Here is a 15,845-nt window from a genome sequence, read left to right as displayed (position 1 = left end):
TGGGCTGCATCTTTCAGTCTTAATTTTCTTTTTTTAAAGATTTTATTTATTTATTTAACAGACAGAGCTCACAAGTAAGCAGAGAGGCAGGCAGAGAGAGAGAGGTGGAAGCAAGCTCCCTGCTGAGCAGAGAGCCTAATGTGGGGCTCAATCCCAGGATCCTGGGACCATGACCCGAGCTCAAGGCAGAGACTTAACCTACAGAGCCACCCAGGTGCCCCTCAGTCTTAATTTTCTTATCTGTAAAAATGGGACACCGATCTTTGATTTATCTACCTTATATGGTTGTTTTGAAGAGCAAGTAAAATAAACTGCTCTAAAATTATATAATGATACATATGATTTATTTACTCATATTATTTTGATTCAACAAGAATAAATACAAAATTCAGTGCTTAGCTTCAAAGCATCATGAATATGAACCAGAGTCTGAATAAATATTTCATCTAAGATTTTTCTTGAGCCCTAGGTAGCACTCTTTTATATCTGCTTTATGACTCCACTGTACTCAGAATGTACTTTAATCATGTCCATTAGTTTGGGTAGTTTGTAAGACTGTTAACAGACTTTAAACAAACTCCATCAGACTGTAAACAACTTACGCCCAGGATTTATTTTATTCATGTTTATACTCTTCAGTCTCTAACATAAGGCCTGAAATATACCAGACATACCCATAAAAGTTAAGAAATGAATTAATAAGTGATTATATTTGTATTTATTTGCATACTAATTATCTCTTTATATTTCAATGACTTACCATATCCTAAAATGTTTATTCTAAAATAGGTAATAATTTTATCAAACAACAATTTTGTAGGAATACTTGCATATTTTTTATAGTCTAAATACCATATGAATTATGGATATGACCAGAGTAAATAAAAAATAAATGGTACTTGAAATTTTCAAGCTTTTCACAAATGTGCCCTGCATATTTATACTGCTCAGACTTATATACTGTAGGGAGAGTGGGCCCATAGAAATTTCAATAGAATACCAGCACTGTGCCTGACCTTTAACATGTGGGGGGGAAAAAATATATATATATATGAATGAAACACTGTTGCTATTTAATGATCTTGGTTCTGTCACAAATATGACTTAAAATGAGGTTATTGCCTTAATAAGTGGACAATATTCTTTCAGTGATAAATACTTTTGCTTTCTTCTTTAAATCTGAAGGACTTTGAAACTATTTGGCTCATTTATGTACTTGTGACAAGCTCTCTGGGAACATCTGGGCTATTTTCCACAACACATTCTAGAAATAAAAATGCTTAGTATTCTTCTCTTGGACTAAGATATCTCTTGGATTAAGATATTTCTTGGACTTCTCTTGGACTAAGATATCTGCCTAGTCTAAAAGAAGCTCAGTAGATATTTGCTGTCTATGTCTTCTTCTATTTAGTCCATTAAAGAGAAGATTCATGACTCTGCTCTGGATATGTAACTTGCCAGTATGGATGTAAGTACTTCTCTGACTGTGACCTAGTTTATTAATGAGAGCTGTGATTACACCAACACTCTCACCATCACAGGGCTCTGGTTATCCAGGTCATCAGATACATCTAGTTTGAGTCCTTAGCTTTTTTTAATTTCTTCCTATGATTCAATTTCCACTGTTTGGGTAGTTTTGTGGTTTCTTATTCCATTCTTTTATTTTCTTTTTAAAATTTATTTATTTATTTATTTGAGAGAGAGAGAGAGAATGAGTGGGCATGGGAGAGAGCATGAGGGGCATAGGGAGAGAATCTCAAGCAGACTCCCTGTTGAGCAGAGAGCCCCACGTGGGCTCCCTCTCACGACCTCCGAGATCATGACCTGAGCCGAAACCAACAGTTGGATGCTCAATTACTCAGCTTCCCAGGAATCACATATTAATTCATTATTTTAGAACTATAACATGAGTTGCTAAACTAGAGTCACCTTCTTGTTATGGGCTGGAAGTAGGTCCAAGGGCCATCCAGTCCATGCATCTGCTTGATTTGTTGGAAGCAAATGGCAGGATATTTATTTTGTGGAACAGAAGGTGAAGGCAAAATCCACCTTGGTGCTGGTTCATAGAGAACCTCCTGGACACATACATTGGAGGAGTGTAGGGCATGGGAGGTATCTCTGAGTGAGATTTGAGTTCTAGAGGGGTTATTTTACCATTTGCCTTTGTACGTGATCGTGGCAACTCTGGTGAGGTCCCACAGTCCCTTCTGTGCCTAACTCCCTCTAGTTCTACACAGCACCTCACACTGCTGTTTGAGAATATGTGGGGTGCTATACCTCAACCTCATAGAGTGTTTCCAGTGTCTGAAATTCAAGGAACAGGTCATGAAACCCCAGTCTATAGCCAGTGAATCAGAAGCACAGGTAACAACCCTGGCTTGCTACTGGCATCTGAAGTAAAGGGCAGTTTTATGGGACTGAGCCTTTTACCTTAGATCTGAGGTTATCTCTAGGTAGATAGAATCAGAAATGAGTTAAATTATAGGATACAGAGCTAATGTCAGAGAGTTGCTTGGATATTGGGGGAAATCCTCCCCCTACCCTGCATATATGCAGTGCAATTGCTCTAAACATTTAGGGTGCTTAGCACAATGTATGGCACAGGAAGGTTTCTCTACAGAGAAAAGAGAGGAAGACAATATTGCATAGAAATGAAGAAGTGGTATGCAACTGAATAAGAATACCTTCCTAAGATAAAGTATAAAGAAGAAAGGCCCCTCCACCTCCAGCAAACAAATATGGATGATGGGAAAAAAAATATGTAATCCAGGAAGTGGAATTCCAACCCAAGAGTAGAGAAGGACAAACTCCTTGTTGCTGTCTGCATAAGAGACTTGAGAACCAACAGAATAGAGGGCTTCAGGGAGAAGTTACCTAGAAGATCAAAAAGCATTTAATAGGGACGCCTGGGTGGCTCAGTTGGTTAAGTAGCTGCCTTCGGCTCAGGTCAAGATCCCGGCGTCCTGGGATCGAGTCCCACATTGGGCTCCTTGCTCGGCAGGGAGCCTGCTTCTCCCTCTGCCTCTACCTGCCTTTCTGTCTGCCTGTGCTCGCTCTCTCTCCCTCTCTCTCTGACAAATAAATGAATAAAATCTTTAAAAAAAAAGGATTTAATAATTAAATTCCACATATGAGTGAAATTATATGGTACTAACAGATAAACAAAGGGGAAAAGAGGGAAAAATAAAATAATGCAAAACAGAGAGGGAGGCAAACCACAAGAGAGTCTTAACTATAGAAAACAAACTGAGGGTTGTTGGAGGGGAGGTGAACTGGGGAATGGGGTAACTGGGCATTAAGGAGGACTTGTGATGGCATAAGAACTGGGTGCTGTATGCCATTACTTTCCTTTAGGGGAAGACAGACGTCCGTCAGGCAGTAGTGCTGATCAGGGGATTCCTGACTGACTGGTTTAAGATTCCATTCCTGAAAGAGCAAATCTAGAACTAAGTCTCTATTTGGTGGTGTGGGGCTTAACCTAAGTGATCCAATGTTGAGCACATTGTCTTTTTTTTTTTTTTAATATTTTATTTATTTATTTGACAGAGAGAGATCACAAGTAGGCATAGAGGCAGGCAGATAGAGAGAGAGGAGGAAGCAGGCTCCCTGCCGAGCAGAGTGCCCGATGAGGGACTCAATCCCAGGATTGAGGATCATGACTTGAGCCGAAGGCTGCGGCTTAACCCACTGAGCCACCCAGGTGCCCCACTGTCTTATTTTTAACATTACTTTCTCCTGTGTATAGCAATGCCATAAGCATCTCTCTTCTCCAAATTTCTTGGACTCACAATTGAGGCTATTTATTCTCTGGCATTGATGGATTAATTTCTCACTAATATCCAACTTATTTGTTAACCCTCCTAAGCCCTTCTCCTCCTCAGGGTTGCTTCTCAAGCCCTCAGACCTGCGCAGATATGACGCATCCACCAGAAATGATCCTTCTTTTGTTGCTTCTCTGTCCTTTCCCTTCTACCTGAGACTCACTGTATATTGCTGCTTTAAGAAATTACCACAAACAGCAGCATCTGGATGGCTCAGTTGATTAAACATCTGCCTTTGGCTCAGGTCATGATCTCAGTGTCCTGGGATCGAGCCCCACGTCATGCTCCCTGCTCAGTGGGAGGTCTGCTTCTCCCTCTCCCTCTATGCCAGCTCATGGCCTTTCTCTCTTTCAAATAAATAAAATGATTAAAAAAAAAAGAAAAAGAAGAAAAGAAATGATCACAAACAATAAAACAATGAAAATCTCTTATGCCATAGTTTCTGTAGGTCAGAAATCCAGAAACTTTAAATGTTTAGGGTCTCTCAAAGTGATCACAGTGATGGCAGGGCTGAGTTCCCTACTGAAGAGTCTGGGGAAGAAGCCACTTTGAAGCTCATTTAAGCTGTTGGTTGAATTCAGTGCCTCATAAAAGTAGGACTGAAATTTCAAGTTTCTTGCTGATTATAAGCTAAGGGCTTGCAAATGCTCCTTAACATTGTCCACACCACTCTCATGATGTTCATTCTGCCCCCTCCAGTCATTGTGGACAGACCACCTCTCTCGTTTTGAATCTGACTTCTTCTGCCATAGTTCTCTGATTCCAGCCTGAGAAAGTTCCCTAATTTTAAGGACTCGTGTAAATCAATTAGGTCTGCATGGATCATCTATAAGGGAAAAAAAATCCTTAAGGTCCATGATCTTAATTATATCTTCAAAGTCCTTTTGCCATGAGATGTGTATGTTCATAGGTACCAAACTTGGACATCTTTGTGGGGGGCATATGCCTACCACATTCCCTTAAATAATATTTGCTCATAATTTGAGAGTCAAGAGATGCACCTGAAAATCTTCTCTGACTGCCCTAGAATATTACAAATCCCCCTCTTTTGTTCTGTCCTACCTTGTGTCTTTTATCTTCAGTCACTGAAATATACATAAGTGTTTCCTTAGGAGTCTTCCTGACTGGGCTATGAACTGTTACGCTTATTTATCTACACATTCCCCAAGACTAAAATCATGTCTACTATTGAATAAATGACTTGATTTATAATCACTTTTGTTACCATACACCTTATACCTTATACCATAGACCTAAATTTAGGGTAAGAATTGTGACCTTGTTTAAATGAAAAGACAGCATTTTTTTAATATGGGAAATTAAAGAACAAGAATTATGACAAAAGTCCAGTAGACACAGAATACTGATAAATCCGTGCATATTGATCAGGGTTTGGGTGGTTTCCTGACCTTTTCCCATGACCATCTGTGTGACTAAGAAGGTGCAGGAGGGGATCAGGTGACACACTGAATCCTTTGGTCTGACTTATCTACAAGTTGGAGTTTTTGGAAGGGATGACTGTATTTTCAGTCTGGTTCGTCCCAGACAATTATTAGGTAATCTTAGGGCATCTTTCTAAACCCAACTTCTTTTACCGTCCTCCCAGGAAAACAAATGTAGATGTTCCATATTCCCAGCAGTCCATGAGTACCTGAGCTGATAGAAGCTCAAGGGACTTCCTGGGTGGGGCCTTATATTCTCAGGCCAGGGAGCTGGTGCCATAACCGGGTGCGGGTTGGGGCAAGGCACGAAGAGCCCCCATTACCCTCTTCCTTCCTCTGCACCTTCTTTCTGTGGAGCTCTCGCAGGTACGTCAAGGGGAGGGTCAGATACTCCAGTCTCAAGCCTTAACGTGCTCTGCCCCTGAATGGTATAATATGACTGTCTGAAGGAGGAAAACCTGTCCCTAATTTGAGTCAGGTAGTTTTATTTCCTGCACATGTTTACTTTCATCACCTTCCCAGTTCTACATTTGCTAGATGTTGCTCTTGTTCTCTAAATACTGCCATGCTTTCTGCTTTAGACATGACTTTCCCATTAGGCTATACCTGGATATAGATGCTTTGATGTGAACATGCACCCTCCAAATATCTGGCATAAGGGGCATATATAAAAAGATACTGGCTACTTTGGAAACCACTTGGCAGGACCTTACTTAGTGCTAAAAGACCCTATGATCAATCAAGGGCATCTGCATATTGCATGAAGAGACAAACAAACATGTTTAGGAAGAGTTTTCAGGTAGGGAAGATGAAGCAGCCCTACAAATATGAAGAGAGGGGAAAATGCATCCTGTGAGGAAAGGTTAGAGGAGTCCTGAGTCAGATGGAGGTTTGGCAAAGGTAGATGAATGGCTGGAGGTGAGGGCAGAGAGCAGCTCTAGAACTCAGAGTTGCAAAGCCCTGAAAGTTTTCACACCTCTCCGCTTTTGGATCCTCACAACCCCATTAGCTCAGTTTCTTAGCATCTCTAGTTTACAACAAAGAGACCAAAAACCCAGGAGGGATCAGTGACTCAGGGGGTATGTCTCCTGTGTGAGACCTTGCACTAAAGTGCAAGAGGGGCTCAACAACAAAAGAGAAGCAGGGCTGAGTTCTTGGAGCTGGTGAGTCAGACGATAAGATTGAATTCACAAGGATTTCGTGGAGACCAGGCAGAGAAATGGGCACAAAATGAGATGCAAACTTACAGTTATAAGAGCTGTGGCAAAGAGACAAATTACTACTGCTGGCCATGACCAGCAAGTCTTCATGGCAGAGGACATTGCTGGTCCTGACCATGGAAGATGGATTGAATGGGTATGATCTCATGCTCAGGGCAGCCTTTGGGAGCTGAGGGGCTGTAGTTCTTATCCATTTGGTTTCCTTGAGGTACAAGGAAGGTAAGTTTGAGGATTGAGGCCAGAACTACTGATTTAGTACTGACTACAAAGGCCTTCAACTCTAGGCTAATGAGTTTGGATTTGATCCTTTGGTAATGAGGGAGCATTCAAGGCTTCTAATTGAACGGTGCCATTTTCAGATCCTACCTTTAAAAAATATTAGTTTAGTTCTACTATAGTTTAAAGTAGTCCTACTCCAGAATGAAATAGAGAGTGGCGTGAGCTTTATTAGGAGGCTGTTATTATGGTACAAGAATGTGATTGCTTGGGTCTGCAGGGGAGACTGCAGGTGAAAGGGAATAGAGGAAGGTACTGACAGAGGCATTTTTGGGGTCAGTATTTTCCTTGGGTCTTACCTGGTTTAATGCAGTAGATACAAGAAAGAAAGTCAAAATGATATTTGGATTCTGAGTCTCAATCTTAGGCATAATGATGGTATTATGCAAAGAGATGGAGAACATAGATAAGAAGGAACTTCATGGAATAAATAAATGATTATTGATCCAAAAGTCAGGTGCCATTTGGTTCTGAAAGACATTATTAAGAACTAACTTTCAGTAAATTAAATTATCCAGTAAAGTAAATTAAGTTAACTGGATAGAAGAATGCAAAGATGAGTGGGAATATGGGAGTCTAGTGCATCTTGTTGAACGTGTGGAAGGTTATCTCTATGGATGGATATATTTCTACCCATTTATCTTGTGTCAGGATGAATGGATAGAAGAACTGACAGACTATATAAGAGTAGAGAAGTTGGAGAGTCAAAATAAGATAGTAAAGTTTCAGTAGCATGAGAGAGTGATATGAGGGAAAGATTATGGTTTGGTGAAGACACGACATGCTAAGAAAGAGGACTGCATTAGCAAGGAAGTAGTGATCAGGTCCATTTTGTCACAGGTCTTGAATAAAATGATGCCCAGAGATCGATGAGAATTCACAGCTTTAAATATGAGAAGGAGAATTGTGGCAGTAGGCACAGGTGTAAAGGAAGGCAATGTGACCTATTTAGCCAACTGGATAAACTGAGAAAATTCAGACAATTCCAGGGATCCTGGTGACAGAGAACAGGGTTAAGTGATTTGGTGAACAAGATTGATTAATACTCTAAAGTAAGGGGTTGGATGATACATGAGAGTCTTAAAATATTAGGTCTATGCCTTGAATTAAACTGTATGTTTGTCTTCTTTACAGACTAGTGATCCTAGAACCTAAGCAGTAGTGCAAATATGGGAGGTAAGCCCCACAACAGCTCAGAGTTGCCTCCCTTCACCCTGACAGGGCTCCCAGGGCTGGAGACCTCTCAACACTGGATGTTTCTGCTCCTTGGTATCCTCTACATTGTCTCCATTGTGGGCAATGCCCTTATCCTTTTCATTATCAAGGAGGTACAGAGTTTGCATCAGCCTATGTACTACTTCCTATCCCTGCTATCAATTAATGACCTAGGTGTGTCCTTTTCCACACTGCCCACGGTGTTGGCCACATTTTGCTTCCACTTAAGAAAGATCAGTTTTGATTCTTGCATGGCTCAAATGTTCTTTATCCACCTCTTCTCCTTCATGGAGTCTGGAATTCTGCTGGTTATGAGTTTTGACCGCTATGTGGCCATCTGTAACCCATTGCGTTATGCCACAGTGCTCACTGATGCCCGTGTGGTGCACATGGGCATGGCTGTTATCATCCGCAGTTTCTGTATGGTTTTTCCACTGCCTTTCCTTCTGAAGAGGTTGCCCTTCTGCAAGGCCAATGTACTCTCCCATGCCTACTGCCTGCATCCAGATCTGATCCGCTTACCCTGTGGTGACATCACCATCAATAATATTTTTGGTCAATTCATTGTCATCTCTAACTTTGGTCTGGATTCTGCACTCATTCTCCTCTCCTATGTGCTCATATTGCGCTCTGTACTTGCCATTGCATCCCGGGAGGAAAGACTTAAGACTCTCAATACATGTGTGTCACACATGTGTGCTGTGCTCATGTTCTATGTGCCCATGGTTGGTGTGTCCATGGCTGCTCGCTATGGGAGGCATGCCCCACAGTATGTGCACACACTCATGTCCCTTATCTATCTCTTTGTGCCTCCTATGCTCAACCCGGTCATCTATTCCATCAAAACCAAAGAGATTCAACAGAGGCTTTGCAAAATACTACTAGGAAATAAGTTTTAAGCAGGAGAAATGTTAAAATTCCAAGATTCAGAGGATATATGTTGTTAGTCCACGAATTTGAGTTTCTAAAAACTGCTTTGACAAGGCTTTTTAAATTTCTTTTTAATCCCTAAGCAATATTAGGATTTCTTCCTGACAAAGTTATGACCCAAGTCAACAGGTTTTGACCAGGTAAAGTGGGTCATGATTTAGCAAAAACAAATAAAGAAAACAAAACAACGTCTGCTCAGTTTCCCTTTTTTAATCCAAAAATATATATTCTCATAACTAGTCCCTCATTTCAGTGTGGTATATTTGTCTTATCTTTGCTGAAAGTGAATCAGGACAAAAGAAATTGTGGAACCTCTGTCATAATGGGTAAAGGAATTTGTTTCCCCAAGATTATGTCAAATGTTTTATTTTTTAATCTTTTTGAGGGATATTCTTACTGTTACCTATAGTGGATGCACTATTTTACATTCCCACCAATGGTGTGTATGGGTCCAAATTTCTCTACATGTGTCGTCTTTTTGTTGTTGTTGCTTTATTTTGTTTTGTTTTGTTCTGTTTGATAACAGCTATTTTGGAAGGTGTGAGGTAATATCTCATTGTGGTCTCAATCTGTGTTTCCCTAATGGTGATTGATGTTGAGCCATTGTATGTCTTGTTGACAATTTGTAAAGTCTTATTTGGAGAAATGCTTATGCTACTCCATAACCCATCTTCAAATCAGGCTATTAGTTTTTATCCTATTAAATTGTAGGTGTTCCTTATTTATTTTGGAGATTAAACCCCCTTATCAGATATATGGTCTGCAAATATTTTCACGGTTGAGTTTACACTTGATTGTTTTCCTTTGCTATACAGAAGCTTTTTAGTTTGGTGTAGTCTCAGTTGTTTATTTTGTTTTTGTTACCTGTGCTTTTGCTGTCATAACCATATGATCCAGCAATCTCACTTTTGGATATTTATAAAAGAATTGAAACAGGATGTCAAAAGAGATATTGCCGTGCCTGTGTCGCAGCACTATTTAAAATAGCGAAGATGTGGAAATACCCTAAATGTCCATCAGCCAACGAAGGGATAAAGAAAATAAATAAATAAAATGGAATACTGTTCATCCATAGAAGGAAATTCTGCACTATGTGACAATATGGAAGACCTTGAGGACATCACCCTAAAGTGAAATAAGACAGTCACAGAAAGACAAGTACTGCATGCTTCCACTTACATGAGTTACAGAAAATAGTCAAATTCATAGAATCAAAGAGTGCAATAGTGGTTGCCAGGGGCTGGGGAAAGAGGGAAATAACCAGTTATTAATTGATGGACATAAAAGTTAAGCAAGATGAATAAGCTGTAGAGATCTGCTGCGCAACATTGTATCCATAGTCAACAATAATATAATGTGAACTTAAAAATTTGTTAAGAGGGTAGATCTCATGTTAAGTGTTTAAATAAAGGTTTTTACAAAGATTATGCAAAAGAATATTAGTTAAAATTATATATATGTTATAGCTCTTCATGTCAGCATTTGTTCCATACAATACACACTATTTATCAACTTTTTAAAAAAGATTTAATTTATTTATTTGACAGACAGAAGTCACAAGTAGGCAGAGAGGCAGGCAGAGAGAGAGAGAGGAGGAAGCAGGCTCCCTGCCGAGCAGAGAGCCCGATGTGAGGCTCAATCCCACGGCCCTGAGATCATGACCCGAGCCGAAGGCAGAGGCTTTAACTCACTGAGCCACCCAGGAGCCCCTATTTACCAACTTTTAAGATGAAATCAAGACAATTGTGATATAAATTGTACTAAGTAACCTAGGTTTCAAAAATAAAATTTAGTATAGTGTGTATTACAATATACAGCATATATGTTCACATATACACCATATATGTTCATATAAATATGAACAATAGAAATGCATTTATTTATTTTTTCATTTATTTATTTTCAGCATAACAGTATCATTATTTTTATTAACAAACAATAAAGAAACAATGAAAGAGGGCACACTGCATAGCAAAACATGAGACCTATGCAGTGGTAATATTTTCCCTAAATCCATGGTCTTATAAATGTTAGTGGTACTTTTTAATGACAGAAAAAGAGAGGAAGATAAGAAATTAAGCATTCAGGGTGCTGGGGTGGCTCAGTGGGTTGAGCCTCTGCCTTTGGCCTGGGTCATGATGTCAGGGTCCTGGGATCGAGTCCTGCGTCAGGCTCTCTGCTCAGCCGGGAGCCTGCTTCCCCCCTCTCTCTCTGCCTGTCTCTCTGCCTACTTGTGATCTCTCTCTGTGTGTCAAATAAATAAACAAAATCTTAAAAAAAAAGAAATTAAGCATTCAATTTAAGACATTGTAAAAGAATAAAATATTACATAAAATTATTTTAAAACAAAAGTGTTAAAAGGGCTGAATGACAGTGAAAGAGAAATACTGAAAATAGTCCAATAATCAATCTTTAACAAACTCCCAAAATAGAACAACCTCCAAAAATCTAATGAAATGAAAAATAAACTTAAGAATCATATATAATACTAGATTAGAGGTATCTTTTTAAGTTACAGTAGCATGTCCTATAAGTAAAATGAAGTCTTAGATGAATGGGTATTTCAAGGAAAATTATAATATGTAAATCCATGAAGACTTAACTGATAATTGAGGAAGAAATTAAAACTTAACAATTACACTCTCACATCTACAACATATTATAGTACAAGATCTTTTTCTTTGCTTTTCTCCCCACATTTCAAGAAATAGATCACGCTTTTTATATATCTTGTCATAAATAAAATTAGAAAACTACAAAAGAGCACATATAATCCTGATAAACAATAGAAAAAAACACATATGTCAGCAAACAATCCTGTAGACAAAACACATTAATGGGAACATATGTGTAAATACTGAAAGTTGTGAGTACAATTAATAATATAAACCAAGAATAATCAACATTATCCTAGGATTAAAAGAATGACTCATTTTTCAGGAATTCATCAATATAATTCATCATATTAATGAGTGGAATCATGAAAAAAAATGTAAGCAATAGTATTTTCCAGAAATTGTACCTAATGAGACCAAAAATCCAAAAATATATAAAAATAAAATAAATTTTTCTGTATATTTCTGTAAATTTTTCTGTATATTTTCTTAATGTGTTATATTGTATACTTTCTGGTTAAAATTTTAAAAATTTGCCATATATATATATGGCTTTTTTGTTGTTGTTTTGTCACCATTTACCACTTTCTGGAGGAATCTTTAAGCGATGAAGTGAAACTTGAAATAGAAATGACTATTTTGTGGCACCTGGGTGGCTCAGTGGGTTAAAGCCTCTGCCTTCAGCTTAGGTCATGATCCCAGAGTCCTGGGATTGAGCCCCGCATTGGACTCTCTGCTCCATAGGGAGCCGGCTTCCCCCCACTTCTTTGCCTGCCTCTCTGCCTACTTGTGATCTCTGTCAAATAAATAAATAAAATCTTTAAATAAAAAAAAAAAGAAAGAATTTAGTATTTTACCTTACCCTGTATCTGTAACTTGATACTAAATCCTGACAACTCTAGATTTTGATTTTTCCAATCTTTACCTCTACCTAACAACTGTTGCTACCTTATTTTGGGCTTTCATTATCATCTTCACTTCACTTGGCAATATCTTCCAAACTGATCTATTGTTTAATGATCTTTTCTCTTGTTTTCTCACATTGCAGCCAGAATGATCTTCTTAAAGACTCTATTTGATTACAAAACCCTCTAGCCTTCAATGGCTCTTACTGTCTATGGGTAAAGTCCAAAAGCCTTAGCATGTCTCTTAATAATATCACCACTGTATTTCCGATGTCTTAATATCTCAACCATCCCCACCCTAAACAATGTTATTTTGCTCTGGCCATATGGAACTATATGTGATTCCCAAACCAACAGGCTGCTTTTTGCCTCTGTACCTTTGTTCTGAAAACTTTTTTTTTCCAATTTATTTATTTTCAGAAAAACATTATTCATTATTTTTTCACCACACCCAGTGCTCCATGCAAGCCATCCCTCTACAATACCCACCACCTGGCACCCCAAACTCCCACCCCCCACCACTTCAAACCCCTCAGATTGTTTTTCAGAGTCCATAGTCTCTCATGGTTCACCTCCCCTTTCAATTTACCCAAATTCCCTACTCCTCTCTAACGCCCCTTGTCCTCCATGCTATTTGTTATGCTCCACAAATAAGTGAAACCATATGATAATTGACTCTCTCTGCTTGACTTATTTCACTCAACTTTTACTTAGAAAATCTTGTCCATTTTTATCTGCCTAGAAATTGCATATCATTCTAATTATTTCTTAAAAATATGTATTAGACAGATACAATGAGCCAGATAGTGGTTCAGCTTCTCAGTTATCTGCTTTGTGTAACATTTTAAGGAATTCCTTTACTACCTGCCTTCTAGCTACCTGGTCCCCTCATCTCTAATAGTGATAAAACAGAGATTTTATTATTTTTATGCTTCTAATATATTTGTGTAGAATTACACCATAGCAGCTAGATATCATTCTGTACTACTTCATATATTACTCCTATTTGAATCATAAGCCTCCTGAAAGAATGAATTGTTTAACATTAGAAAGAATGTGAACTTTGTACAAGGCAGATCGTAGCCTTAGAAAAATTCCAACTTCTCTGAACCTCAGTTTACTCATCTGTATATTGTTACCAAAATAACCAGATTATATTTTTATAAAGTTTAGAGATAATGTTTGCAAGATGGTTGGTACATTGCTTGCATATAATAAGTATTCAAATAGGAAAAATCTTACATTAAAATAACCAAATTACTCTCAGAGCTTAACCTTGCAAAATAGTACACATTTTAATAAATGCTTATGGATTGGGTAAATGAATGAATGCTATCATATTATTATTATTTGCAAGTGATATAGTTTGTGGATTAAGAAAACACAAAGATCTGGGAGAACAATTTTGCATGTCAACTGACTTCAAAAGAAAGCTAGGATAACAATTCTAGTATCAGACAAATTAGATTTTAAGCTAAAGACTGTAGCTAGAGGTACAGAAGGTCTCTGTATCACTCTTAAAAGGTGATACAGCTTCAGGAGAATAGTTATTATTTCTTCTTTAAATGTCTTGTAGAATTCCCCTAGGAATCCATCAGGCCCTAGACTCTTGTTTTTTGGGAAGTTTTTGATCACTGCTTCAATTTCATTACTGGTTATTAGTCTACTCAGATTGTTAATTTCTTCTTCTTTCAGTCTTGATAGTTTATAGGTTTCCAGGAAGGCATCCATTTCTTCTGGGTTGATTAATTTATTGGCATATAATTGTTGATAATAATTTTTGATAATTGTTTCTATTTCCTTGGTGTTAGTCATGATCTCTCCCCTTTCATTCATAATTTTATTAATTTGGATCTTTCTCTTTCCCTTTTGGGTAAGTCCATACCATACAAGAGGATCTAACAATTTTAAATATTTATGCTCCCAACATGGCAGCAGCCAACTACACAAGTTAACATTAGTTATTATCATTAACATAAAACTGTTATCCATAATAGGGAGAGGTATTGATAATAATACACTAATAACAGAAGACCTCAACACTCTACTCTTAGCAATAGACAGGTCATCTAAGCAGAAAATCAACAACGAAACAAAAGCTTTGAATGACATACTGGACCAGATGGACCTCATAAATATATACAGTACATTCCACCCTAAAACAACAGAATACTAATTCTTCTTGAGAAGAGACCACATTCTTTTGCAGAATAGACCCCATACAGGACACAAATTGGAGCTCAACTGATACCAAAAGATTGAGATTACCTCTTGCATTATCTTAGACCACAACGCTTTGAAACTGGAATTCAATCATAAGAAAAAAATTTGGAAGAAATTCAAACATATGGAAGTGAAAGACCATCCTACTTACGAATGTTTGAATCAACTAGGAAATCAAAGAAGAACTTGGACAATTCATGGAAACCAATGAGAATGAAAACACATCAGTTCAAAACCTATGGGGTATGGCGAAGTCTGTCCTGGGGGGGGAACACATAATCAGCCAAGCATCACTCAGAATAATAGAAAAATCCCAGTGTGGAGATTCCTCAAGAAATTAAAAATAGAGCTTCCCTACGACCCTGCAATTGCACTCCTGGGTATTTACCCCAAAGATACAGATGTCGTGAAAAGAAGGGCCATCTGTACCCCAATGTTTATATCAGCAATGGCCACAGTCGCCAAACTATGGAAAGAACCAAGATGCCCTTCAACGGATGAATGGATAAGGAAGATGTGGTCCATATACACTATGGAGTATTATGCCTCCATCAGAAAGGATGAATACCCAACTTTTGTAGCAACATGGACGGGACTGGAAGAGATTATGCTGAGTGAAATAAGTCAAGCAGAGAGAGTCAATTATCATATGGTTTCACTTATTTGTGGAGCATAACAAATAGCATGGAGGACAAGGGGCGTTAGAGAGGAGTAGGGAATTTGGGTAAATTGGAAGGGGAGGTGAACCATGAGAGACTATGGACTCTGAAAAACAGTCTGAGGGGTTTGAAGTGGTGGGGGGGTGGGAGGTTGGGGTACCAGGTGGTGGGTATTATAGAGGGCACGGCTTGCATGGAGCACTGGGTGTGGTGAAAAAATAATGAATACTGTTTTTCTGAAAATAAATAAATTGGAAAAAAAAATCCCCAAAGCACAAGCTAACTTTACACCTTAAAGAACTAGAGAAAGTACAACAAATAAAGCATAAGCCAAGCAGAAGGAGAGAAATAATAAAGATTAGAGCAGAGATCAAGGAATTAGAAATCAGAAATACAGTAGAGCAGTTCAACAAAACTAGAAGGTGGTTCGTTGAAAGAATTAATAAGATCGATAAACCATGGCCAGACTTACCCAAAAGGGAAAGAGAAAGATCCAAATTAATAAAATTATGAATGAAAGGGGAGAGATCATGACTAAC

At 38.3% G+C, this 15,845-nt stretch overlaps 1 protein-coding gene across 1 annotated transcript; it reads left to right on the top strand.

Moving 5' to 3' along the window:
* Positions 1-7,928: 7,928 nt before the first annotated feature.
* On the top strand, positions 7,929-8,873 carry LOC122914199 (olfactory receptor 51I2-like). Its single transcript, XM_044260830.1, has one exon. It carries the CDS (start codon positions 7,929-7,931, stop codon positions 8,871-8,873), a length of 945 nt encoding a protein of 314 aa, XP_044116765.1.
* Positions 8,874-15,845: the final 6,972 nt, after the last annotated feature.

This window comes from Neovison vison, chromosome 7, assembly GCF_020171115.1.
Source record: "Neovison vison isolate M4711 chromosome 7, ASM_NN_V1, whole genome shotgun sequence".
In the NCBI taxonomy this organism is placed as follows: Eukaryota; Metazoa; Chordata; class Mammalia; order Carnivora; family Mustelidae; genus Neogale; species Neogale vison.
The sequence above is the reverse complement of the archived record's forward strand: the minus strand, read 5'-3'. Positions and strand labels throughout refer to the sequence as shown.

Coding starts and splice junctions, on each gene's coding strand:
- LOC122914199 (XM_044260830.1), top strand. CDS start 7,929: ATGGGAGGTAAGCCCCACAACAGCTCAGAGTTGCCTCCCTTCACCCTG.